The following is a 25,937-nucleotide window of genomic DNA, read 5'->3' as shown; positions in this document are numbered from 1 at the left end:
GGAGGCATCTTCTTGACCAAGGCAATTCCCCTCTGAGGATCCCCACTGAATGCATCCGATGAAGTGAGCTGTAGCTCATGAAAGCTCATGCTCAAATAAATTGGTTAGTCTCTAAGGTGCCACAAGTCCTCCTTTTCTTCCTCTGAGGAGTGTGATTTTTACCTGTTTAACTCAAAAGCTAAGCGAACAGCTGAGAGAAACACTCGCTGTGTGAAAGTAGCATCAAGGTTTCAGGGCAGTCTGACTGCAGGTGCTGCTGGCAACCAGTCAGGAAAAGCTATTGCAATTCACAGAAAAGTGGGGCAGTGAGCTGTATGCATAACCCAGGCTAGCGGCACTCTGTCTTCCTCTAGTGGGGGCATCACTTATAGAGATTTATGACTTCTACAGCCTCGGGGCTGCTGGAGCCTATCCTTTAGCTCAGGCAATCAAAGCCCCTGCTTTATAGCTGCCCAGAGTCACAGCGACTCACGGGTTCAAACCCTGCAGCGCAGCTATCTAGGGCAGGGGTTCTCAAACTGGGGGTCAGGATCCCTCAGGGGGTCATGCGGTTTATTACATGGGGGGTTGCAAGCTGTCAGCCTCCACCCCAAACCCTGCTTTGCCTCCAGCATTTATAATGGTGTTAAATATAATAAAAAGTGTTTTTAATTTATTAGGGGGGTCACACTCAGAGGCTTGCTATGTGAAAGGGGTCACCAGTACAAAAGTTTGAGAACCACTGATCTAGGGTGTCACTGCAATGCTGTGGTGAGGTGAGACATGCTGGCTTTGTGGCTGTTACCAGGTGTGAAGGGCAATGGGGAGAGAAATGGGCGATCGTTGCTGGTGAGTTGAACCTTCCAGGTTCCAACTTCCAGTCACTAAGCAATGGTCACTGTTCCCCTTGGGCCTACGCCCAAGTTTCTAGGAAGCCAGCTCCAACGGAATGACTCAACAACACACAGGGTTGATACTCAGGTCACTTCTCAGTAAAAGCCAGTTCAAATGGCTCTGGCTGTGGGGATCATGTTCCTTTGAAAGGATTTGCACTACTGGCATGCTTGGGTCATAAAGACCCAGACACCTGGATAGGAGTTGCCTATTAATCAGGGTTTGCAGCTGTTCAAATCAGTTCTGGCTGCGCACAGCATTCTATCTGCAAACACTAAGCAGATTGTGTTGACAAATTCTAAGGATGATTAGGAAGGGGAGTTGTGGCTGGGAAGCAGCGAACGAGCCCTGAGAGCTCCTTAAGGGAGATTCTAAAAGGGATCCTGCCAGGCTAAAAAAGCCACAGGTCTGATTTTACAATTGAGTTAGGCATACAACTGCAGAGCCATGTGGGGAAGGCCCTGGGCTGGGATAGCAGGGGGTTGTGAGTCAGGATCAAGGGGCACAAGCTGAGCAGGGGGTGCAGGGCTGGGATATTGTGGGGGCTGCAGGTTGGGACTGAGGGGTTCTGGGGCCAGGGCTGGGATAGTGGGGGGGCTGCAGGTTGGGGTTGAGGGGCACCAGCAGGCTCTGGGGGGCAGGGTTGAGATAGCAGGGAACTTTGGATTGGGATTGAGGGGCAGCAGCAGAGCTGGGGACACTGGGCTGGCATAGCATGTGGGGGGTGCAGGTTGAGGGACACAAGGTTGGGATAGTTAGGGGGCTGCAAGTTGGGACTGACAGGCAGGAGCAGAGCTGGGGGTGTAGGCCTGGGATAGCAGGGGGCTGTGGGTTGGGATCGAGGGCACTGGCCCAGCTGTGTGTGGCGGAGTCTCACAGACACCCTCAGGCCCACCCAGGGCCTGGAGCTTCCTTTTCTGGGGGGAATCCCCCCACCCCATCTCTCTTTACACCAAAGTGCTGATAAATGGTTTAACCCCCAGGTGAAATCCCCCTCTTTTGGGGTGAGATGGTTCAACCCAACCCTGCAGCTGCAGTTCCAGCTACGTGGTCAGCAGGTGGCGTCCTGGCGCTGGGCCGGGCATGAGGTAATGTGGTGAGAGTAGGGAGGGGGCAGCGAGGGCCCTCGAGACGCTAGGTTCCTGGGAGCTCGCGCTGCGGCTCAGACTCCCCGGCTGCAAAACCCAAGGAAGTTGTTTGGGGAGGATACAATAGGCAGGAGGGAAGGAAGCAACCGGGCCGTGCAATGGGGCGTCGCTTCCCGGCTTTGGAAAGGGGACGTCGAGCTGGGTGACGGCTTGCATTTCCCTGCCTGCGTCCGGGAAAGCCCGGCCACCCAGATTCCTTTAAAACAAGGAGGCAGGAGAGCAACAGGGAGGTGGAGCTGCTGCTCATCCCGTGCAAAGGGGGGGAGAAAAAAACTAGAGCATGAAATTTCGAGAAGGGCTTGTTGCAGAAAGAAGCAGCAGCAGGAGGCGGAGGCGCTGCAACTAGTGTAACTAAACCCCCGCCCCCAAGAAACCCAGAGCGAGCTAATCCTCCTCCTGGGAGCCCCATTGCAGAGCAGCGCCCCGTAGCTGGGTCTTGGCGGATGAGTGCAATGTCTCGGCGCTGCAGGAGAGCTCCGGGGGGGCACGTTGCAGGGAGGGGGGAGTGAGGGCGAGCTGCATCCCCCCTCAACAAGCAGCCCGGAGGACCCCCTCCCCCCGATTTGTTGAGGTCGCGGGCCGATGCGGCGCTGAACCCGGCCGGCGGAGCCATGCTGCTGGGCTCGGCCGTGGTGGTCTGGGAATGGCTGAACGAGCACGGCCGCTGGAGACCCTACAGCCCGGCCGTCAGCCACCACATCGAGGCGGTGATCCGGGCCGGGCCGCGGGCGGGCAGCGTGGTGCTGGGCCAGGCGGACCGGCGGCTGGCGCCCTACCTGCTGGATCTGCACTCTATGCACCAGTTCCGCCAGGATACCGGTGAGTGGGGGGCGCCCAGCGTGACCCGGATCGCCCTGCTCTGCCGGGCCTGGCCTGACCCGGATCGCCCTGGGGAAGGGGAGCCCGACCCGGATTGTCCCGTCCCTGTCTCGGGTCGTTCTGTTTTCTGCCCTGTAGCGCCCTGGTCCGGATTGAGGGGCACTGGCAGAGCCGTGGCGGGAGCTGGGGGGGGAGGTGTCGGGCTGGAGGGGCACTGGCAGGGCGGGGGTCCCGAAGCGTGACAGTGCCTGTGGTTGGTGCCCGTGGTTTTTTCAGTCCTCGAGACTTGGAGGCTGGTGTTTCCAGCCCAGCTGCACCTGGGCTCCCTACGGGGAGGCAGCCCCCGGTTCGCAATGGGAAGGATGTGGGTGTTTCCGAGAACGGGAATATACCCCGGAAAGGCGGCTTGCCTGGGAATCCCTGGGCGCCTGTGAGCTCACACCGAGCTGGGGAATCCCCACTGCATCCCGAGAGGAGGGGGGAAGAGGTTGCAGGTGGGGCAGCTCCCCCAACATGCAGGGTGTGGAACAGTGTGAGCCTAGCCTGGCACCCTAGGGGGAAGGGAGTGGAACTGGGAGGGGTGGGGGGAAGAGATGGCAGCATGGGGAGTGCCAGCTGGGATGGGGAGACCCCTGACAGCACAGGGGCTCCCAGCTTTATGGCAGCCCCTCCCCGCTTTGTTATAAAGTGGGGAAGTGCTGACTCTTGGCTGAAGCTATGCCGCTCGAAAGGGCAGAGCAGAGCAGAATCTGGTTGTTGGCATGGGGAAGAGTGTTGGCTGGGGCTACTGTGGGGCCACAATGGTTGGCTCCTCGGCTAGCCTATCTGGCACTCTTGGCTTGGTGCCCCGTGCAGCCTTGTAGATGCAAGGGTATAAGTTGGCTGTGGGGGCCGAGCTGGAGACATCAGTGGCCCTGCCCAGAAACAAGGGTGCAGTGGTGGCCTGTGCATAGCTGGACATGATGCTGGGGAAGATGGGCACCATGCTCCTAGTCCTGGATGTTCCCAAGCGGGATGGATCATGGACTGGCGCTGCTCCTGCTGTGGGTTCCTTTCCCCCATGGGGCGTGGCTCAACTCCCACTCCTCATCCTTCCCGCTGGCCCTGTGTCTGCTCGGTCCAGGCCCTCCAAAATCACCCCACTCAGTGGGCTAGTCACCATGGAGAGAGAGGCAAGTTGTCTGTCCAGGTTCATTGGGGCCAGATTTTTCTCTAGAGACTGTCCAGAATAACCCCTCCACGCACACACACCACTCCCAGTGATGGAAGGGCCAGGCAATCCATTGCTCACGGTCTGCCCAGAAAGTGACATGGTGAGCCAGGACAGAGGATTGGGAGGGAGATGGTGATCCCCAGGTGGATGCCCGGGAGAGGGACGGTGACCCAGGGTGCGGGCAGCCTTTCTGAATGGGATGTTGGTTTTGCTCTTGGCGTGAAGCCTGGCAGAAGCTACAGGTGTCCGTGGCTGGGGGCTGTGGCCCAATGGTGATTGCACCCGTCCTCGGATCCCTTTTCATTTCCCATGTGGCTGGGGAGGGCACCACAGCCCTCCAGATGAACTGCCCCTTGGCGGGCTGGTGCTCCTGGCACAGAGAGTTAAGCCCACCCCACTCCCAGCTCTGAGATCTCCCCTGGGGTGATAGGGGAGGGGGGTTCTCCATTTTTGTACAGGCCTGAGATCTGCAGACAGCAGGGCCCCCCCATCCACTTTGGTGGGATGCGGAGTCGGTTTCCAGTGGAGGCACCCCTACATACATGGGGCTCCCAGTGGCAGCCCTCTCTTTCCCCAGGTTCCATCTGAGAGGAAGGCAGGGAGTAATAGTGAAACATGGGCTCTGAGGGAGGGAGGGGGGTGGGGTGTTGGCTGCTAGAGTGCCCCCCCCCCGCCCTACTGCTGGGCTGAATGGGGAATTGTTCTGCCTCTGGCTGGCTTGCTCTGAATGTTGTTGTTTTGGGTCATTAAGGGGTTCTGATGTGGGGGGTCACGACCCCAGCTGAGCCTTGAATAGCTATTGTCTCTTTTCTTCCCTTCTTGAATGGGAGGCTGGCCGCATGTCCCTGGCTATGGGAGGGGAGGGGGGACTTTCCCACAGGATTGCTGCATGGCGCTGGACCTGCCAGATGCTGAATGCCAGCACTGGCTCCTTCCCCTTCTCATCTGGGATTATAATAAATTACAGATGCTGTTCGGAGCTTGGTTTCTCTCCCCACCCCTCCCCACACACAGCTCCCTTGGCAATTCCCCCTTTGTCCCCCTCACGTCTCATTCTCTGGCCTTTCTCGATGGAGGAGAGTTAAAATATTTTCTACTGAAAACTCAAGACTAATTGGCTGAGGAATTCTGTCAAGCTCGGAGTTCGAAAAATCACGTGGGAAGCGTTCGAACTCCCTTCCCCTGCCATGTTAATGTGCACAATTAAAAATCCAAGCGTGACCTCCCATGGAGATGTAATGAAGTGTTGGAGCTGACAAAGTGAGGGGTTGTACCCCAAAATTGTAGCACTTTAACTATAGACTGGTGCTTATGATGTGATAGCTGTTCCATTTGGGAAGAGGCAGAAGCTATACCAGTATAAAGCATGCTAGGGGTTGTACTGATTTAAATGTGAAGGTAGAATCTCACCAGAATAATTACAGTGGTACCAAACTGGTGTGTAGACCAGCTCTGAGACTTCCTTGTGCTTTACAGCATGCTTACGTGCATGTTACGAAGCACCATATGTAATTACAGTTAAACTCCAGTTTATTCTTTGTTCATATGCTGAGCTGCAAAATTCAGTGTATTCTATTCTGCTTCCACCATTGCAGTGTCTGGGTGCCTCACAATCTCTAATATTCATCCACACACATCCGTGTGTGTGTCTGCTTTACTGATGCAGATCTGAGGCCCAAAGAATCATAGAATATCAGGGTTGGAAGGGACCTCAGGAGGTCATTTAGCTCTACCCCCTGCTCAAAGCAGGACCAATCCCCAACTAAATCATCCCAGCCAGGGCTTTGTCAAGCCTGACCTTAAAAACTTCAAAGGAAGGAGATTCCACCACCTCCCTAGGTAACGCATTCCAGTGTTTCACCACCCTCCTAGTGAAAAAGGTTTTCCTAATATCCAGCCTAAACCACCCCCACTGCAACTTGAGACCAGTACTCCTTGTTCTGTCATCTGCTACCACTGAGAACAGTCTAGAGCCATCCTATTTGGAACCCCCTTTCAGGTAGTTGAAAGCAGCTATCAAATTCCCCCTCATTCTTCTCTTCCGCAGACTAAACAATCCCAGTTCCCTCAGCCTCTCCTCATAACTCATGTGTTCCAGACCCCTAATCATTTTTGTTGTCCTCTGCTGGACTCTTTCCAATTTTTCCACATCCTTCTTGTAGTGTGGGACCCAAAACTGGACATAGTACTCCAGATGAGGCCTCACCAATGTCGAATAGAGGGGAACGATTACATCCCTCGATCTGCTGGCAATGCCCCTACTTATACAGCCCAAAATGCCATTGGCCTTCTTGGCAACAAGGGCAAACTGTTGACTCATATCCAGCTTCTCATCCACTGTAACCCCTAGGTCCTTTTCTGCAGAACTGCTGCTGAGCCATTCGGTCCCTAGTCTGTAGTGATGCATGGGATTCTTCCGTCCTAAGTGCAGGTCTCTGCACTTGTCCTTGTTGAACCTCATTGAACCAGATTTCTTTTGGCCCAGTCCTCTAAGGGAACCTCTAAGAAACTAAGGGACTTGCCCAAGAACCTGCAAGAAATCTGTGCCAGAGCAGCGAATTGACCGTGGGTGTCCTAAATCGCAGGCTGGTACCCTAACCTCTGGGCTGTCCATCCTCGATGGGATTTCTAATGGGAATCTGTCATTAGTATTGATTAGTGTGGTTCCATTGCTGTGTTTGTTTGTTTTAAAGTCTCTAGGAGCTTTTTATTTTTGGGAACGCCCTACTCACAGAGGGCTGGGTCCAGCAGCTGCATGTTTGTTTAGTGCAATAGTGACTGGATGAGGTATTGCATACAGAGCTAAAGGTTAGTTTTTTCTTGAGAAGTTTGATCCTGCAGTGTCGAAGTCAGGGGAAATTGTGCTGCTGCCCTGGGTGGTAGCAGGACCGGGCACAAGAGGGGAACCACAGCAGAGCAGTTAGTGTGCCCCAGCAGTGTCTCTCTCTGAGATCTCATGTGATCAGAATAAGCCCAGCAGGGTTTTAAAACTTAACACTGTCAGAGTTTGTGAGATTCACCAACTGAGCTGCGCTTGGTCAGAGACGGTCCATGCGGCACCCGTGGAGTACTGGATCCGAGTGTTGTCTTCTTGGGTTCCATCGCCTAACATGGTTCGGCTTTGCAGGGACTGTAGTCCCACGTGTATTGCCTTGTGACAATTTTTTTGCATCAGTGTCGTAAAACATTTCCTTTAAAAACTAAGGAAATTCCCAAATGCACAATTGTGTGAAGGCTACAAATGGAGGTTGGTTCTTAAAATGGAAAGAGAAATTTTGTAGTAATTTTAACAACAAAACATCTGAAATTCAGGAATCTCCTGGTTTGTGGAACCTCATTTAACTGGACTCTGCACTTTTACCAATGCTTGTCCTCTACCCATGCCCCACTCCCTTCTACCCCTACCCTTCATCCGCATTCTCGGTATGCACCACAAACCTTGAATTACCAAAAATACACAGAATGCCATTGCACTGTGCCAGGGATGAAATGAGTTGCTGGGGCTCAGCCCAATTCTGGGGTGCCCACACACAGAGAACTAGAGCTCACTGGGACTCTCCCAGTACTGGAGTCCCGTGAATTTTGGGTTCTGATTCATGCTGGGAATACTATCAACTACCGTAATGTAGATACGCTTCTACTCCTCCATTCTCACCTCTCCATGGAGCAGCAACTCACACACAGACTCTCCTTCCATTCAGCCACCTGTCAACAGAGAGACACATTTCTGCTCTTACCCCTCCGCCTACAGCCCAGAAATGATACTGCCCTGGATACCTGTGGCTTGGCTCTGCTACAAAATGTAGCCACCTCTAAATATAGTCCTCTACGACTTGCATAGCTGGGCTGGGGCTGAGTGCTATGGGCGGTGTCAAACTGCATTCAGGTCCAATTCAACTAATGTCATTGATACAAACAGCATTTGGAGGTGATTGTGTGGGAGGAAATCAAAACCAAGGGGACAGAAAGCTCAGGCTACCCTTTCTACCCTGTTGATTGCAATACACCTTGTATCTGTAACCTCCACATGAGCAGCAGACTCCAAAGAGAGGTGGGTAGGGAGGTGGGGTCTGAGTTAAGGCTGTTTGTGGAACCATGACTGTAAATTTTCTATCTTTTACAGAGTTAAAAAAAAATCATTATTTGTAGCCAATAAAGGCCCCAGCTCCAGTTGGGCTTCATGGTGGTGGGTGCTGCACAGACCCTCAGCTTGTCTTTGCTCCCAAGTTCCATTCGTCTAACTTAAATTGGTTTAGTCAAATGAGTGCAACTTTTGAGTGGACTTGTGTACCAGCTTAGTGCTGGTTATATCTGTTTAGTTTCTGCTTGTAAATCTACTGATGAGGGACAAACTACTACCAGCTGGATTAAGGCCTGGTCTACACTTAAAATATTTGCTGGCATAGCTATGTTGATTACGAGGGGGGAGGGAGAATCACACCTCTTGTCAACATAACTGTGCTGGTAAAAGTTCCAGTGTAGACAAAGTTACACTGGCAAAAAAGGTCCTTTTGCTGGTTTTGCTTGTTTTGTTCAGAGAACAGGTATAAACTCTACCAGCGGAGGAACTCTTGCTGGCATCAGCTGTGTCTCCAGTAGGAGGGGTTGCCAGGATCGCTATACCTGCAAATGCTTTCCTTTGTAACAGGGAGGCTAATGAATCGTTCGAACAATTTAGCAAGTCTCGCGGTGGATACTCCGTCACTGGTCATTTTTAAATCAAGATGGGATGATTTTATTAAAAGCTGTTCTCTGGGAATTGTTTTGGAGCAGGTCTCTTGGCTGTATTAGACAGGAGGTCAGACAAGATGATCGCAATGGTCCCTTCTGGTCTTGGAATCTATGAATCTAGTGGAGATGAGGCCTGATGGAAGAGAGTCCACACACACAATTGTGCTGATAAATAAACTGGTATAAAATCAGCCCTTCCCCTTAAGCTCATGCGACTTTGTTTGAAGTGCAAGAAACACTCTTTGCCCCTAAAAACGTAAGTCCAGATCCCCTAAAAGGTATTTAGTGCTTAATTCCCATTGATTTCAATTACAGTCAAGGCAATGGCTCTCAACCTTTCCAGACTACTGTACCCCTTTCAGGAGTCTGATTTGTCTTGCATACCCCCAAGCTACACCTCACTTAAAAACTACTTGCTTACAAAATCAGACATAAAAATACAAAAGTGTCAGAGCACACTAATACTGAGAAATTGCTGACTTTCTCATTTTTACAACATAATTATTAAAAAAAAAAATCAATTGGAATATAAATATTGTACTTACATTTCAGTGTAGAGTATATAGAGCAGTATAAATATGTCATTGTATAAAATTTTAGAGAGTACTGACTTCGCTATTGCTTTTTATGTAGCCTGTTGTAAAACTAGGCAAATATCTAGATAAGTTGATGTACCCGCAGGGGTACACATACCACTGGTTGAGAACCACTGGTCTAAGGCTCTGACATCTTGCTTTGGGCTGGTTACATCTTGTATCCCCCAGCTCGTACCCCCATCCCATCCCATGGAGGCTGTGGGCCCCCAGCTTGTAACCCCCGTCCCTTCCCAGGGATGCTCTTGGGGGGTGGGGTATGGACAATGTATGTAGCCTGGCTACCACAGACTCTTCTCATCTCTCTGTTTCTCCCTGCTCTCCCTAGGCACCATCCGCCCAGTGCGGCGGAGTTACTATGACCCTTCCTCGGCACCGGGCAAGGGTGTGGTGTGGGAGTGGGAGAACGACAGCGGCTCGTGGACAGCCTACGACATGGAGGTGGGCATCACCATCCAGCATGCCTACGAGAAGCAGCACCCCTGGATCGACCTCAGCTCCATTGGCTTCTGCTACGTCATTGACTTCAGCACTATGGGCCAGATCAACCGGCAGACCCAACGCAAGCGCCGCATCCGCCGACGCCTCGACCTGGTCTACCCATTGGTCACCGGCACGCTGCCTAAGTCCCAGTCATGGCCGGCCAGCCCGGGCGTTTCCAGCTCACCTCCCACCCCACCCTGCACCTGCCCCCAGTGCCTTCTGGTCATGAGTGTCAAGGCGGCGGTTGCGGCTGGGGCCAATGGTGGGACTGGCGCCACAGTCCCCCAGCAGCAGCAGCGTAAAGCCTCCGTCCCGTTGGGTGGCCCCAAGCCTCCCATCCCAGCACCTGGGCTCAAGCCCCCGGATGGCACAGCCACCACGCGCAGCTCGCTGAAGACCCTGGCCTCCCAGGTGAGCCGGAGGCAGGCAGCCAGCACACCGGCCCTGAGCTCGGCCACCAGCCTGCCTGCCGCCAATGGGAAGACCACACGCGCCAGCCTCAACACCCTCAACCGCACCCACCTGCAGCGCCTGGCCATCGCTCAGTCCCGTGTGCTGATTGCCTCCGGGTGAGTGAGTGAGCAAGCGAGGTTCCCCCTGGGGTTCTTAATAATCAGCCCAGGTCCAGGGTACCCACAGCACAGAATGCCAGCCCTCCAATAGCTGGTGCTAATCAGCTTCTTAGCCAAGGGTCAGTGAAGTGGGCTATGGAGGCCGAACTCCCTGGTGGCTGTTGGCAGGACTGTGCATGCGGGAGGGGGGAACTTGCCCTGGGGTAACCTGTCCAGTACCCACTCTGGGAATGGGCTCCGAGGGCTGCCCCACTGGCCCTTTCAGCTGCGTTCAGTTAACATCCATTGAAAGGAGAGCCTGCATCACGGGTCCCGCTGTTTGTTTCCGGTGCCCTGCACCCTCGGCCTTGTCCATGGACATCTGTGCTGCCACTGCAGCATGGGTCCGTCTGCCACAGCTGCCCATCTGGGACCATGCATCTGTTGTTTCAGTCTCGTGCTGTGTGTATACTTTCATTCTGGTGTTGCTGCTGTTTTACTTTAAAGGCCTTCGGCAGTCAAGACACGAGGCTGGCATGGGATGGGAGACCAAGTGTTGTCATAGATCAAAATCTGGATAGGAGTCGGAAAGCAAAAAGTAGGGTCCAGTGGTCAGTTCTCATCCCGGCAGAAGGTGAACAGAGGGATATAATTTCCATACTGAACCGTGCGGTATTTTATATATTTATTAGTGATCTGGAAAGGAGGGTGGACAGGAAAATGTGCAGAAGACACAAAGGTATTTAGGTTAGTTAGGACCAGAGAGGGCTCCGAGGAACTTCAGAGAGACCCAAACAAGCCTGGGGAATGGGCAACGTGATGATAAATGAAGTTCAGTGTCAATAAATGCTGTGTAATGCATACTGGAGGGGAAAATTTAAACCACTCGTGCACCGTACGTTAATCGCATCAGCTCAGGAATAAGTTGTCATTGTAGATAGCTCAGTGGAGACCTCTGCGCAGTGTGCAGCTATGGTCAGAAAAGCAAAAAAGCTGTTAGGATGCTCAAGGAACGGGATGGAGAATAACACAGACACTTGTAGTGCCAATACATCAGTCAGTGGGGTGGCTTTGCCTGGATGCCTTTGACGGCACAGGTCACCCTGTCTCCAGAAGGATGTTGTAGAATTAGTGGGGTTCAGAGAAGGGTGGTGTGAATGGCTAGGGCCCTGAAAAAACTTCTATGAAGAGAGATTGTAAAAGATTACCTTAAAGAGGAGCTGTATAAGAGGGGACGTGATGGAAATATGTAAAATACTGACTGGCCTAGAGAAGGGAGATCCCTGTCTCATAACATAAGAACAAGGGCGAGTCAGTGAAACGGAGAGGGGGGGAATTCAAAATTGATGAAAGGAAATACTTTTCCACACATTTTGTCATTAGCCAGTGGAACTCTCTGCCACAGGATGTCGTTGAGGCCAACGACCTAGTAAGGTTCAAAAAGGAACTGGACATTTTCACTGTTAACAAGAATACCCAGAGTTATAACAGTAAGTGATAACAAAGGTAGCAGGGATATTAAACCTCCTGCTGCAGGGGTTAAGCCAGACTCTAGTAGAGACCACGATGAGACCTAATGTGGGGGGAAATTATAACCTGTCTGCTCCTGTAAGGCTCATGTAGCTTCTTCTGCAGCATATGGTGCCAACCACTGTCAGAGACAGGAGATTGGGCTAGCTGGATCGGGGGTCTGATCCAGACTGGCAGTTTCCTTCTGAGTCCCAGCCCAAGTGTGCAGGGTGCATTTACACCAGGTGACTGGGGTCTAGACCATGTCAGCCAGTCCCAGGTTCCAGCCATTAAGACCTGGGAGTTTCGTTAACAATTAGCCTGAGGATTCCATAGTATCTGTGTTTTAGCTGCCGTAGGTGGAGGAAACCCCAAGGTCCAGATCCCAGCTGGTGTAAATCAGCTTGAGCCCAGCTGGGGATCTGGCCCACTGATTCCACTGGAGCTACATGGGCCATCTCTCCATTGACTTCATCTTCTGATTTACACCCACTGCAGATCAGGCCCAGAATCTTTGTGGTGGCTATTTGTCACCTCCAAATCTATACGGCACAAACCTCCAGGGTGGTGGAAAGTCCCTAAGGAAGAAATAAAGCCTGCTGTAACTGTAGCCCACACCTTAGCCCCTCTCTATCTCCCTCTTCCCATCCCAGCCCCTCTCTTTCCCCCTTGACAAATACCAGACACCTCTTTAATGATAAAATGGGTGAGGCCCGCAATCCCCTTTTGAATCTTAATGAGGCTATGGGACATTCTTTCACTCGGCCCTGCAGGGGGAGGGAGGCGCTATCAAAAGGCCTATAGAAAGCTTTTCATGCCGCTGCCTGATGAGGAAAACATTTCGCCCCCCTCCCCAGAAATCCCTTTCTTGGCCATTTAATTAGCGTGGTTCTCGCCCTTTGTCTGTCTTTTCCATCAGCCTTCTGTCGCCGTTCGCCCAGGCCTGTGACCCCTCCGGGAAACTTTCCCATGATAGAGAGCAGGAGGAAAGGGCCACAGGAACAAAAGGAGCTGTGAATGGTTCAGAGACTCAGGCAGGATTTCTAAAGATTGAGAGAAAAGGGACATGGGGAGGAGGAGCGTGGGGGAGGGCATGTCTCTAGATTAGAGGATTCTCTGGCTAGGCCTTGGTCTGTCACTACGGCAACTGTTGTCCGGCTAGGAGGGTGCCCAGTTCTGGCTCGCCCTCCTCTGTTGCCGCCCCCAGGTATTAAATAGATCCCTCTGCTTCCCCCCCGCCCTAAGCCATGTCAAAAGTCCAGCCATGAAATGGCACATTCCAACTCGGCCGGGTGCGCTGGTGCCCTGGCGTTGTGCCACCTGACCCCTGTGTCTTGCCGGGGAGCTGTCTCTCATTCCGCAGCCTCACATGGCCGTTTGTCCCTTCCAAGGCCGCAGAATGGGACACGGGCCACCCCCAGTGCAAAGGGTGTGGGGCTGTTTTGCCATCATCGCCCCCTAGAAGCCCCACTTCTTCCCCTGACTCTCCAACGCCACTTAGCCCTTCAGGGGCATAAGCATTGATGGAGAAAGTGGGCAAAGCAGGCCTCACTGGGACACCAGCAAAAAGCACAGGGCATGGAGAAGAGAGAGAGAGGGGGGCACCAGTTGTGGGCTCAGCTGACCTCACTGGCAATGAGCGGTACATGCCCAGCCAGCAGCCTGCGATGGTGCCTATGTCTGCAATTTCCTGGGCTCAACCTGGTTGGCAGCAAACACTGGACACGAGAGTGGGTTGCGTAGTGGGACCTCTGCCCCCTGGGTTCTGCCTTGTACCCAGAGTCCCCCTTGGTGGTATATTTCCCCGAGTCTTGTTGCAGTGTTGTCTTTTCCTTTTCGTAAGTCCATCTCAGGTGGTGCAGTCATTAGGTTTGGTGCCAGCCCAAGGTCTTGTGATATTCAGTCCCAGCGCCTTGGTCTGGGCCAGAACAGCACTGCCACCTCCAAAGCTTGGCTGTGCTTCCAGGTCTGAAAGATTGTAGCCCCACCAGCCCTAGCAATGATCTCTTGAATGAGTAGGAGATGTGCGTATAAAAATCCCATTGCCTGGATTATCGTGATGCTCCTGCCGTGTCAGTCCTGGCGGAAGAGCTAAACCCGGAAAACAGGGCTGTGTACCAGCTGGGTGTAACTGGAGCTTTCTGCTGCTCTCAGGCTGCCACGGACATGACTGAAGTGCGTGGGTGGGTGGAGCAGTGGCCTGAGGTGATTTTTAGGGCCAGGTACAGAGGTTAGAAATACGCTGGAGTGCAGTTGTCATCAGGACAAGGAAATTTTGGGGGCAAGGCCTTGTGGGGACTAGAGCTCTCTAGCCTCTGCCCCACACTCCCCTCAGCCTGTCATTGTCTCTGGTGGCTGTATTTCCAGATCAGATGATGAGTGTCTTCCCCACCCACGCTCTAGCCCTATGCTCCTACCCAGATTGGGTGCACACCCTGGCTCGCATGTGCACATGCTGGCCCTTGCTAGACTGGGTTGGCCCACAAGGTGTGTGAACTGCAGGATGTTAGCCGGAGGTAAAACCTGCTGGTCTGGTTGGGTCACATGAACAATAACAGCTCCCATCCCTTGCAAGGTGCAGCCTGGAGTGGAGAGGAGAGGACAAGTGGCTGCGGGCTGTCTGGTGGGAGCTGGGTGCAAGGCATCCTGGGAAAGGGAATGTGCCACGTGCCCTTGCTTTGCCAGCCCCCTTCTCCAGTGGGGGATGTCTTGTGAACTTTAGGCTGAGCCACATTCACTCCCTGGTTTGCTGAGCCCCTTGTCCTCGGATCGCTCAGCCTGCCCCAGCCCCAGACCATGTCCCCTGCTTTTCGGGCTCTCCGTTGTCCATTGACGTTCCCGCTCCCTCTCTGTTTGGAGGGCTTCTGTTTGCTCCTCGCTCGCCCCCCCACTCCCTAGCCAGGATTCCCGTGGTGGGGGGCGGTGGCCTGAGACAGGGGAGCCTCTGGGAACCGGTGGGTCCATGCATTGCACCAATCAGTGGGCCAGGAGCTTTGCCCAAGGGGATGGACTCACAGTGAATTCTGACCCCCCAATTCCTTCCCCTCAGGGTTCCCACCGTCCCAGTGAAGAATCTCAACGGCTCAAGCCCTGTTAACCCCGCGCTGGCAGGTGAGGGAGCCAACCGGTTGGGCCAGCCTAGTGTGACTGAGCAGTAAAGACCTCCGGGGGCAGGGGTGCAGACTCTCACTTCTGGGGCTGGTGTGGGGAGTGGGCTTTGAGCAGCACCTGTGTAGAAAGGGATGGGGGGGTTCTGGGCAAGCCTGTACCTCAGAGGAATGGGGACAGACAGTGATATTGGTCCATTTGTTGTAATGGGTGGGTGGAGAGGTACCCTGTTCTAGGTAGGGGATGGAGAGCACCATTGGAGGGCAGGACAAGGGGCTCATAGGCTGCGGTTTAGGAGTGAGTGGGGTTGGAATGTCTGTTCTGTGAGGGTGCTGGGGTGCGGGGGATTCACAGGGTGGATCTGGATCTGTTAGAGGCGGGGTGGGGCTTCGGGTTGCTGGCCCAAAGGGCTTGTGGGGGTGCCTGAGATTCCTCAGAGCTGGCTTCTCAGGGCCTTTCCTCATCTCTCTCCGGCAGGGATCACCGGGATCCTCATGAGCGCGGCGGGGCTGCCCGTCTGCCTCACCCGCCCCCCCAAGCTGGTGCTGCACCCCCCACCCGTCAGCAAGAGCGAAATCAAATCCATCCCGGGCGTGGCCAACACCTGCCGCAAGACCACCAAAAAGCAGGCCAAGAAAGGTGAGTGTGAGCCCTTACTCAGAGCCTCTGGGAGTCCGCACGCTCCTAGCGGGAGCCCCTTTCTGTCCCCATGTCCTGCCAAGTTCCCCACCAGTGTGCCATTCACCCCATTCACCCCAGCCTTATTGCCTTCCTCCCCCCCCCCCCCCCCCCCCGAGCTCTGTCCCCACTCAACCCTCCCTTCCCCATGGCGCCCCTTTCCTAGGGTGCCTCATGTCTCCCCAGACACGTTCAGGGCAGTGTAACTCTTGCTCCCATGTGCCGGTTCTCTTCCTACCTGCCCCAGGTAAAACCCCGGAGGAGGTGCTGAAGAAATACCTGCAGAAGGTGCGTCATCCTCCGGACGAGGTGAGAGCATGGTGTGCCAGGTTGCCGTCTGTTGGGGTGTAGGGTCGGTCGTCTGTCTTGGGCTAGGTATTCACTGCCAAAATCTCTGTAGTTCTGCAGTGCATTAGCGCTCTGGCTGTACAATCCTGGAAAAGACAAGGCACAGGTAAATTTGACCTCAGTGTAGCTGGACAAAGTCAATGCTCTACCCCCGCATCCCTCAGGTGACCTCCGCCAGCTACAGCGAGATCAGAGCCACGTCTACACCAGGATCGTACAGCGAGCTGGAGCTGTCCCTGGTTGGTTATCTTGCCATGCAAACACACCCTTTTGGGTGAATTGTGAGGAAAGGTTGCTCACGCTGTATGTGAGGTGTAGGGGGTTGCATGCTGTGTGCACGTTGTCTGGTTGGGTGTAAGCACATGGCAGAGTTGCACTGAGGGCGTTTCATAGCTGCTTGCTTCTGGCTGTTGGTGTGTCCTCGGGAAGGGGATCCTCGCGCCGGCAAACAGGGCTAGGCTGATGCCACTGGAGCTCACATCTGCCTGTCCTTCCACAGAGCAAGGCCAGCTCTGGCTTCCCCCGCCAGTGGGCCCTGACCCTACCCTGATGACGGGGCTCTGATTCCTGGTTAGCCTCGCTGCCACACTGAACCTGCATGGCAGTAGTTCTTGCCCAGTGGGACCTGGGCTGAAAAATGCTCCTCTCTCCCCCCCAACGTGGCTCATTCACATTGGCCTACATGCTCAATCGCTGCGAGCCTGGGCTGGATTCAGACCAGGTCTGTCTCTCCGTCTGACTCGACTTTCTCCTCTCACTGCCTCCTCCTCCTCCGCTGCCCCCCCCCCCCCAGGACTGCACCATCTGTATGGAGCGCCTCTCCACCCCCTCTGGCTACAAGGGACCCCAGCCAGCTGTCAAGCCCGACCTAGTGGGAAAACTGTCCAAGTGTGGCCACATCTACCACCTCCACTGCCTGGTCGCCATGTACAACAACGGCAACAAGGTGCGTGGGGGGTTTGGCCAGCTGCCACTACGGGGCCCTGGCTAGGACTGGCTCCTAGCATAGAACGTTCCCTGGGGTTGGACGCTGAGCCAATCAGATCGCTTGCCTGGGGCTGAATCCTCCTTCCTGATAGGCTCTAAGAGCCCAGTGTTCTCTCCACCATTTCTCCTGGTGTCTTCCATTGGCTCTGTGGAACAGGAGGGCTTTGCTTAATCACTTTGCGGTGAGCGCCGATTGACCCTTCCTGAATGCTTGGCTGTCTCAGTAAACGTTAGCAAGTCGAGTAGAAACCATTCTCAGTGTGGGTCTTCCTCATATCTGGCCATCCCTGCCCCAGACGGCCTCTTCCATTCTCTTCCCTTAAACCATCAGTGAATTTTACACAGCTTTCCCATGGTTTTATCCTGTTTCGTTAGGATACCTGTCTGTGCTGCAAAGGTTATCTGGTTTGCTGCTGGGCGTGAGGCAGTAGTTAGAAATACAGATGGGGAGTCATGAGACCTTCGCTGATGTGCAGTTATGGTTGGAAAATGTCCCCTCACCTGCTGGAGAATTTTTGAGTTTTTGGCAAAAAAATCTAAAGCTAGAGTATCTTGGCTACAATCCAAATATTTCCATTTGGAAAGTAAGCTGTGGTGCCTCCTACGAGTTACTTTGTGGGTGCCTTGTGACGCCATTCTCCTCTATTGGCCAGGCTACCTGCTTGGACTATGTCTCCCCTGTTGCATCATGGCCTCCTTGTCTTGGTGAGGGGAGGTGGTTGCATCAGGACTGGTGTATAGCCACGATGCATCACGGGAGTTGAAGTCCAGCTGAGGAGCCCAGACCATAGAAGAGAATGGGAGCATGAGACAGCTGAAATTCAACTCTGATAAGGTCCCTGCTCTGTGCCTCATTTTCCCCATCTGTACTACAGAAGGTATTGTGAGTAGAGCGGGGTGAATCACTGCATTTTTTTTGGTTTGCTGACCGTTCTGGAAAATTTAAAAAAAAAAAAAAAAAAAAAAAAATGGTTTGGGTCAAGCTGAATTTGAAAATTCTGAAAAAATTTGCCACATCAAAAAAGTTTGTTTTGGGTCAAATGAAATGTTTTAGCAACCCAAGACGTTTTGTTTTGGGCATTTTTAAAGGCCTAGAGCAGTGGTGCTCAACCAGGGGTACGCAGAGGTACATCAACTCATCTAGATATTTGCCTAGTTTTACAACAGGCTACATAAAAAGCCCTAGCGAAGTCAGTACAAACTAAAATTTCATAGAATGACTTGTTTATACTGCTCCATATGCTGTACACTGAATTGTGACTATAATATTTACATCCCAATTGATTTATTTTATAATTAATGGTAAAGATGAAAGTCAGCAATTTGTCAGTAATAGTGTGCTGTGACACTTCTGTATTCTTACGTCTGATTTTGTAAGCAAGTAGTTTTTAAGTGAGGTGAAAGCTGGGGGTGGTACACAAGACACATCATCCTCCGGAAAGGGGTATGGTAGTCTGGAAAGATTGAGAACCACTGATCTAGAGTCACAAAATGGCCAAAGAAGGAAGCATTGGTGCCACCTCCCTTAAAAGCTTTTTCTCAGGAGTTAGGACACTCCCCTGGATTGTGGGAGACGTGAATTCAATCCCCCTCCCTCCCCACCACCTGATCGGAAGAAGAGATTTGAAGTTGGGTCTCTCACATTGCAGAAGAGTGTCCTGTGGGCACTGGGGCAGGTCTCTCTCTCTTTCTTCTTGAAAATGATTCACGCAGATGACCATTGATCAGTGCGTCTTGAGAAGAAGATCCATTCAGTATATTCTAGGGAAGGTTGAAATTTTTCTGATGAAAAATGGCTTTTCAAACCAAACAAATTTTTGTTTGGTTTGAAATTTTATGGGGAATCAAAAATGTTTTGCATCATTTTGATTTTTCATTTTTGGGTTTTGTCCCCCCACCAAGAAAAGCGAGGGAAAGGCGTGAGGAAGAAACATGAAACTCAGAACAAAACTTTTCGATTTTAAATTAAATGGGGGAGAAAAGGAAATTGTTTAGTCAAAAAACCTGAAAAAATTCCATAAACATTTTTTGAAAGAAACAAAGAATGTTTCATTCTCAATCATTTTATGGGAAAAACCATTTTTGATCATTCATATTATTTCCTAGACAAGGTGCGGGGGGAGTGTGTGTGGTTCAGTAGAGGGGTGTGTGGCGGGATTGGAGGAATGTCAGTCTGACAACAGTAAATATGAAGGAGGAAGCTCTCCTGATTTGGTTTCTTTCTCTCCTTTCTTCCTTTCTTACTCTTGTTCTCAGGATGGGAGCTTGCAGTGCCCAACCTGCAAAACCATATATGGGGTGAAGACTGGGACTCAGCCCCCCGGGAAGATGGAATATCACCTCATCCCTCACTCGCTGCCTGGGCACCCTGACTGTAAAACCATTCGGATCATCTACAACATCGCGCCAGGGATCCAGGTGAGACCCCAGCTCTACAGGAGGGAGGGGGCGTGTGTGACACTTCCCGGAGTTATCTGGGGTTGGGAGGCACTTCGCTACCACCTGCCCTTAGCGTGAGGAAACCTTGTCTGTGCCTACAGGGGACCTGCTCCCTGCCTCCACAGGCAACAGACTCAATCCCCTCTAGGCCTCGTCAGCCCTCCATCACTCAATGGCATAGCGATAAGCACACTCCAACCTTAAACCCTCTGAGCGTCTCCCTGGAGCATCCAGCCCCTGCTCCACTGGACACTCAAAGTTCACAGCTCTGTGAAACACACAGCACTGAGACAAGTATGTCGTGAAAACAAGCCAAAGTTTATTTAACAAGGCATAAGAACGGCCATACTGGGTCAGACCAAAGCCCCGTATCCTGTCTTCCAACAGTGGCCAATGCCAGGTGCCCCATAGGGAATGAACAGAACAGGTAACCATCAAGTGATCCATCCCCTGTTGCCCATTCCCAGCTTCTGGCAAACAGAGGCGACTACAGACACAATCCCTACCAATTCTGGCTAATAGCCATTGATGGACCTATCCTCCATGAATTTATCTAGTTCTTTTTTGAATCCTCTTATAGTCTTGACCTTCAGAACATACCCTAGCAAAGAGTTCCACAGGTTGACTGTGCATTGTGTGAAGAAATACTTTTTTGTTTGTTTTAAACCTGCTGCCTATTAATTTCATTGGGTGAGCCCTAGTTCTTGTGTTATGAGAAGGAGTAAATAACACTTCCTTATTTACTTTCTCCACACCAATCATGATTTTATAGACCTCCATCATATCCCCCCCTTAGTTGTCTCTTTAACAAGATTGAGACTTTTCAGCTTGGAAATCTCTCCTCATATGGAAGCTGTTTCATGCCCCTAATCCTTTTTGTTGCCCTTTTCTGTACCTTTTCCAATTCCAATATAGGCATGGAGATTCAAATGAAAGCAAGTAGAAATTTTAGAAACAAAAGGTTACATCTAAAGTAAAATCATAATGTGTGTTCGATAACCTAGACCAAGTCAGCTAAAGCTCCCCCCAAAGCCCTGCCAGTGTGTTTCAGCCAGGCCTGGCTGTGATCCTTTTCCCATGAGGCAAGTCACGCTTGTGTCCTCAGTAAAGAATGCCAGGGGTACCTCTGCCCCCCCAGATATCCTCTGACAATCTGTCATCTGTACTTGTAAACAGGATCTCTGGTATATTTCCTTACTTGATTAGCAGCTTGGCTATGTATGCAAATAGATCTGCATTGTGGACAACAGACAATGCTCAGACAGGGAGGTAAGCTCAGCCTGGAATGGTCTGAGGCACGTCACCTGTTTACCCACTGTGATGGGTTCCCCCTGGGGTGCCACCTGGAAGTTTGGTACCACTGAGCCCTCTGACCCACCAGCCTGGGCGCTTCTTCTCACACTGTGCTGCTGTGACAAGCAACAGACTCACTCCCGGTCCTGCACTTTCTCCAGCATTCATACAGGTAGGGACACACCCAGCTGCAGTTACTTCAGGCTCTCTGACCAGCCACTGCATGGACCAACAATAGAGAGGCTACAGCCAAAGTAACCACCAGCTTCCCAGCTAGAACCACCACCCCCGCCACCCACACACACACTGGAGTATAAACCCAAAATTATACCATCTTGCACTGTAAGCTAATAGAGTTCATCCCTCCCTAAATGTGGAGAGGAAATGCAACAGCCCCCTGAGCTAAGATTCCCAAGCACTTCACTCCAAACTTACTGATTTAGATTAAAACATAAAATAAGTTTAACTACAAAAGATAGCAGATCGAAGCAGATTACCTAGTAAATAAACAAAAATGCAAACTAAGCTCAACATACTAGAAAGATAGGATTTGAATTAACAATCTCTCACCCTGATGGATGATACAAGGAGGCTGCAGATTCTTAAGGCACAAGCTTGCTTTGCAGCTTGGAATCCCCAGGTTTTCATACACAGGCTAGAAATCCCTTTAGCCTGGGTCCAGCACTTCCCCCAGTTCAGTCTTTGTTCCTCAGGTGTTTTCAGGAGTCCTCTTGTGTGTGGAGTGAAGAACAACAGATGATGTCACTCCCTGCCTTATATAGCTTTAGCATATGGTGTGAATCTTTTGTCCCAAACTCAGCTTGTGGAAAAACACTGACATCCCAAGATGGAGCCCAGAGTCATGGGGCCTGGTTAAATGCCCTTGCATACCTTGCTGAGTTATAGCAGCCATTACTTCCAGGCTGCCTGGAATGTTTACAGGGGAAGATTAAGTTTTTCCATGGTCCATTGTCTTTGCTGATGGGCCATCAGCACTGTCTGGCTTCTTCATTGTTGTACCAGAAAGGCTAGTTGTGGGTGTCACCCAGAGTAAGCAGGATGGAAATATATTCCTAATTTTATATACAAAAACTATTAATGCATGCAAATAATCATATTCAGCAAATTATAACTTTTCCAATGACACCTCACATTACCCGTCTTGTACAAAATGCATCATAATTATGTCCTTAGCATATCGTCATATCACTGTGAAAAATATGGGGTGCAATGTCACACCCGCCTTAACTCACATACCTTGAGAACATAATTTTCAGTATAGATGCATAACCCCTTAAATATTATCTGTACATACATGTCATAGCGATCGTGATGACCAGTGGGCTGCTGGCGCTCTGTAGAGACCTCATGTGCCACCCTTTGGTGAATTATTATGCAGATATCCAACTCGGGGGATCCCTATAAAACCCTATGTACCCACTCTGCCCACTGGCCTCAGGAGATCCCTGTATCAGAGCAGATGGGTGTGGAAGGTGCCTCTTGTGAGACAGTTGCTGTATTGTTGCGTGTAGCCGCCTTGGTGCAACCATGGAGAGAGAGCTGTGATAACTCCATACCCCCAAGGGCTGTCTCTGGTTGTGACCCAGTTCTTGGAGGGAATGATCATGCTGGTGCAGGATCTGTCTTTTGCTTGGTGATGGCGCGTACATTAGAAGCAGCCTTTTTTGGAAGTGCTGCCGGATAGGCAGGCTGCATGGGGAGTTCGGGGTAATGTCTCTCTGCAGGGCCACGGGCCTCTGGCTGGGCACCCTCCTCCCTGGCGGGGGGCTTGTAGCAGATCCAGCAGTGGGTGATGGAGGCACTGGAGGGCCCTGCAGTTGTGTAGCCCTGCAGCTGGTGATGCTGTGATGATTCAAGATTAAACAGTGCTTATGCACCCTCTCAAGATCCCAAAGGATGCAATTTCTCTCTCTCCCTCTGCACAGGGACCAGAACATCCAAACCCCGGGAAAGGCTTCACAGCCCGTGGATTCCCTCGACACTGTTACCTCCCGGACAGCGAGAAGGGCCGAAAGGTGAAGGGTGTCCTGCCAGCGTTCCCTCTGATTTTTCCCACACATATGCAGAATGAATTTTGTTATGGGCACCAGTATGAAGGCAATGTGTGACACATCGCCTTCATATTGTGCACATTACAAAATTCATGTGGTGGGCGTGGGGCCGAGGGGTTTGGAGTGTGGGAGGGGGCTCAGGGTTGAGGTGCGGGCTCTGGCTGGCAATGAGGGCTCAGGACTGGGGCAGAGGGTTGGGGTGGGGCTGGGGATGAAGGGTTTGGGATGCAGGCTGTCCCAGGGCTACAGTGGGGAGAGAGGACTCCCTACCAGCTCTCTCTCACACACACACACACTCACACACACACACACACACACACCCCCCGCAGTAGCACCTGGGCTGAGGGGGTGGCAGGGGAGAGGCGCCTCTCCCCACCACAAAGCTCTAGGGCTTGGCTGGGTTGGCCTCTCCCCACCACAGCCCTGAGTGCCTGCGGGGTGCTTAATAGGCTGCTGCGTGGCCGTGCAGCTTAGAGGGAACTTAAGTCTTGTCCTATGTCTCCCAAACCCAGGACATTCGGACTGTGGGGGGATTCTGCTTTCAGTCAATGGTTCATTAGGGCAGTGTGGGGTGGGGTGGGGTGAGGTGAGCTTTCCCCAAGAGAGCAGCTGGTTTGGGGCGGGACAATAGCCAAAGGAAGAACCACACACCTCTAACATCCCAGGTGGAAAGTGTTCTCCAGACCCGGAGAGGGGACAGAGCATCCCTACAGAGTGGGGTTATTGTCCTGTGGAGCTGAGAGAAGGGGCTGTCATAGGACAGGCTGCCCCCTCCTCACTGGAGAGCCGATGAGGGAGGGAAATCTGTAGGAGATATAGGGTTGCCGGACTAGCCCAGGGGTCTTTGGATGATGATGGGGATTCATACAGGATCATAGCCTGGTGCATGCGTCCCCGACACAAGCTCCTTAGGAGATGAGCTTCAGCTCTGGGACGTACCAGCTCCTTTCACTTGGTCTCCTGCAAAAGACCTAAGATGCCAGGAGCCCACCATTTCAGTGACATCTCTAATGGATAATCGAGGCCTTTTCAGAGGCTGTGGGTTCATGCCAGAGAAAGCCCCGGTATACTCCACAGCGCGCCAGACCTAAGTCCATCAGCGCTCTGTGCACAAGAGACCAGATACAATGTCAGTTGCAGACCATTTAAAACAAAAAACAAACCCCCAAATCAAACCCTGGAGTTTTTTATTGAATTTTGATATGAAAATAAACTCATGTTTCTTTTGTGCTGCTTCTGAATGTGCTGGTCATAACATGTTGCCGCATTTTGTATGGAAAACTCAGTGCCTTGCCTGTCATGAGAGGCAGCTGGAGATTTTGGTTGGGGAGCCAGGTTGGTGGTTGGTGGTGGTGAAGCACATCAGATGGATGAACAGCTGTGAAATAACAGAGTTATCATGTTATGTCATCATTATGTTTCAGAGTTAACGACACAATGGGATGAACCGCGCCACTCAAGCTTGGGAGAGGCTGTGTGCAGACTCCAGCCTGTCTTGGGGTGGGCTCTCAGCTGCTTGTGTATTAACCTTTCCCTCCTGCACTCCCCCAGGTGCTGAAGCTGCTGCTCGTGGCCTGGGACCGCCGCCTGATCTTTGCTATCGGTACCTCCAGCACCACCGGCGAGTCAGACACGGTGATCTGGAACGAGATCCACCACAAGACGGAGTTTGGTTCTAACCTCACGGGCCACGGCTACCCAGACTCCAACTATCTGGACAATGTGCTGGCCGAGCTGGCGGTGCAGGGCATCACGGAGGAGAGCGCGGCCCAGGAGAAGGACTGAGAACAGGGGGAGGGGAGGAGATGGCATTTCTTTGTGGCGGGAGCAGCGCTTTGTCACGTGGCGGTGCCCCACACTCGCCGCCTCCTCTCTGCCCCGGTGCCTGCACCCTCCCCCACCTCTTCCTCCCGCTGCTGTGATGCTCAGAGGGCACCAGTCGCACCATTGAGACGTGTGGCTTGGGGTTGGAGCAGAGGAGGAGGCCCACGGTGCCTCGTCAATGGGCATATCTGTGGGGCCGGTCTCCCAACATGGGCGCCGCCCGCACCCAAGGTTACCAAGGTTAATCTTGTTGCACTTGGCTGGGAATGGAGGGGGGATTGAACCGCTAAACCCTGTGAAAATAAACTGCCTCTTAGGGCACTACCCTCCGGGAAGTGCTCCTGTCCCATAAGGCAGCTCCGGCACCGCATGGGAGCCGCTGCAAAGGCCTGTGGGAATGCCAAGGATTCAAACCGGTCCTAGTCTTGCCCCGGTTAGGAGACTGGTTGCGTGTTGTTATGTCACTGCTGCTTTCATGTTGTGGACTCAGTGTGAGTTGGAAATGTGCTGTTTGCAGGTCTGGTACCCCCCGCCCAACCCACCTCACCCTCCCAGGCCTGCCTGCCTGCCTGCCTCCCCGATCCCACCGCACATCGGGTCAGAACCAGGTCTGCTGCCTGCTTGGATCTGAGCCTTGGGGAAATGAGATGGAAATCCCGTCTCCTTGATATGTTCCACACTGGGTCAGGACCAGAACTAGCTGGGTACGAGTCTCCTGGTGCTGGTCCATAGTGGGCTGGAGCAGAACTAGTTCCTTAATGATTCATTCCAGCCGCTTCGTGAACAGTGCTAGAGCAGGGGATGGGAATCCGTGATGGATGGATCAGAACCAGACCCGGTCTTCTCCGGGTCCCTCTTCCCCTCCCACTCCCCCTAATCCATTCTCACCTGGGTCAGAACCAGTCCAGCTGGCTCAGTTTTGTGCAGTGGGGTGTGCGGGAGAGAAATCCCTCACTCCCTGATCCCTTCTGTACGGCTCAAAACCAAGTCTGGTTCTCCCTGTCTCAGTGAGCGTAGTTTACTCCAGTCCCATCCAGAACTGTGTGAGCTGATCTCCTTGTACCTGTGAAGGAGCCATACCCCCGGGGTGGCTCTATCTGGTCAGGCCTGGTGGGGGTGAGTTGTTATGTGGGGAGGGGAGGTCTGATTCCCCCCCACCCCCGCCCCATAAGATGGGTTCTTTGAACTGTTTGTATGGGGGAGTCCCCCTGGATACGGATCTGAATTTATATACCTCATGTTTTGGGGGTTTGTCGTATATATATATG

General features: G+C 52.4%; 1 protein-coding gene across 1 annotated transcript; it reads left to right on the top strand.

Moving 5' to 3' along the window:
* The first annotated feature begins 2,632 nt into the window (after positions 1–2,632).
* Positions 2,633–24,630, top strand: DTX4 (deltex E3 ubiquitin ligase 4). The gene is made up of 9 exons (XM_077819813.1): positions 2,633–2,840; positions 9,706–10,429; positions 14,970–15,031; positions 15,506–15,667; positions 15,954–16,015; positions 16,848–17,000; positions 19,298–19,459; positions 22,720–22,809; positions 24,397–24,630. The coding sequence occupies exons 1-9, from the start codon at positions 2,633–2,635 to the stop codon at positions 24,628–24,630; spliced, it is 1,857 nt and encodes a 618-aa protein (XP_077675939.1).
* Positions 24,631–25,937: the final 1,307 nt, after the last annotated feature.

The sequence above is a fragment of the Eretmochelys imbricata genome, chromosome 6, assembly GCF_965152235.1.
Source record: "Eretmochelys imbricata isolate rEreImb1 chromosome 6, rEreImb1.hap1, whole genome shotgun sequence".
Classification (NCBI taxonomy): domain Eukaryota; kingdom Metazoa; phylum Chordata; order Testudines; family Cheloniidae; genus Eretmochelys; species Eretmochelys imbricata.
This window is presented reverse-complemented; position numbering and strand designations above follow the sequence as displayed.

What these genes read in the sequence shown, in the direction of transcription:
- DTX4 (XM_077819813.1), top strand. Translation starts at nt 2,633, where the DNA reads ATGCTGCTGGGCTCGGCCGTGGTGGTCTGGGAATGGCTGAACGAGCAC. An exon ending in CCAGTTCCGCCAGGATACCG is followed by an intron (nt 2,841 to 9,705) that starts GTGAGTGGGGGG and finishes TGCTCTCCCTAG; the next exon opens with GCACCATCCGCCCAGTGCGG. An exon ending in TGTACAACAACGGCAACAAG is followed by an intron (nt 17,001 to 19,297) that starts GTGCGTGGGGGG and finishes TCTTGTTCTCAG; the next exon opens with GATGGGAGCTTGCAGTGCCC.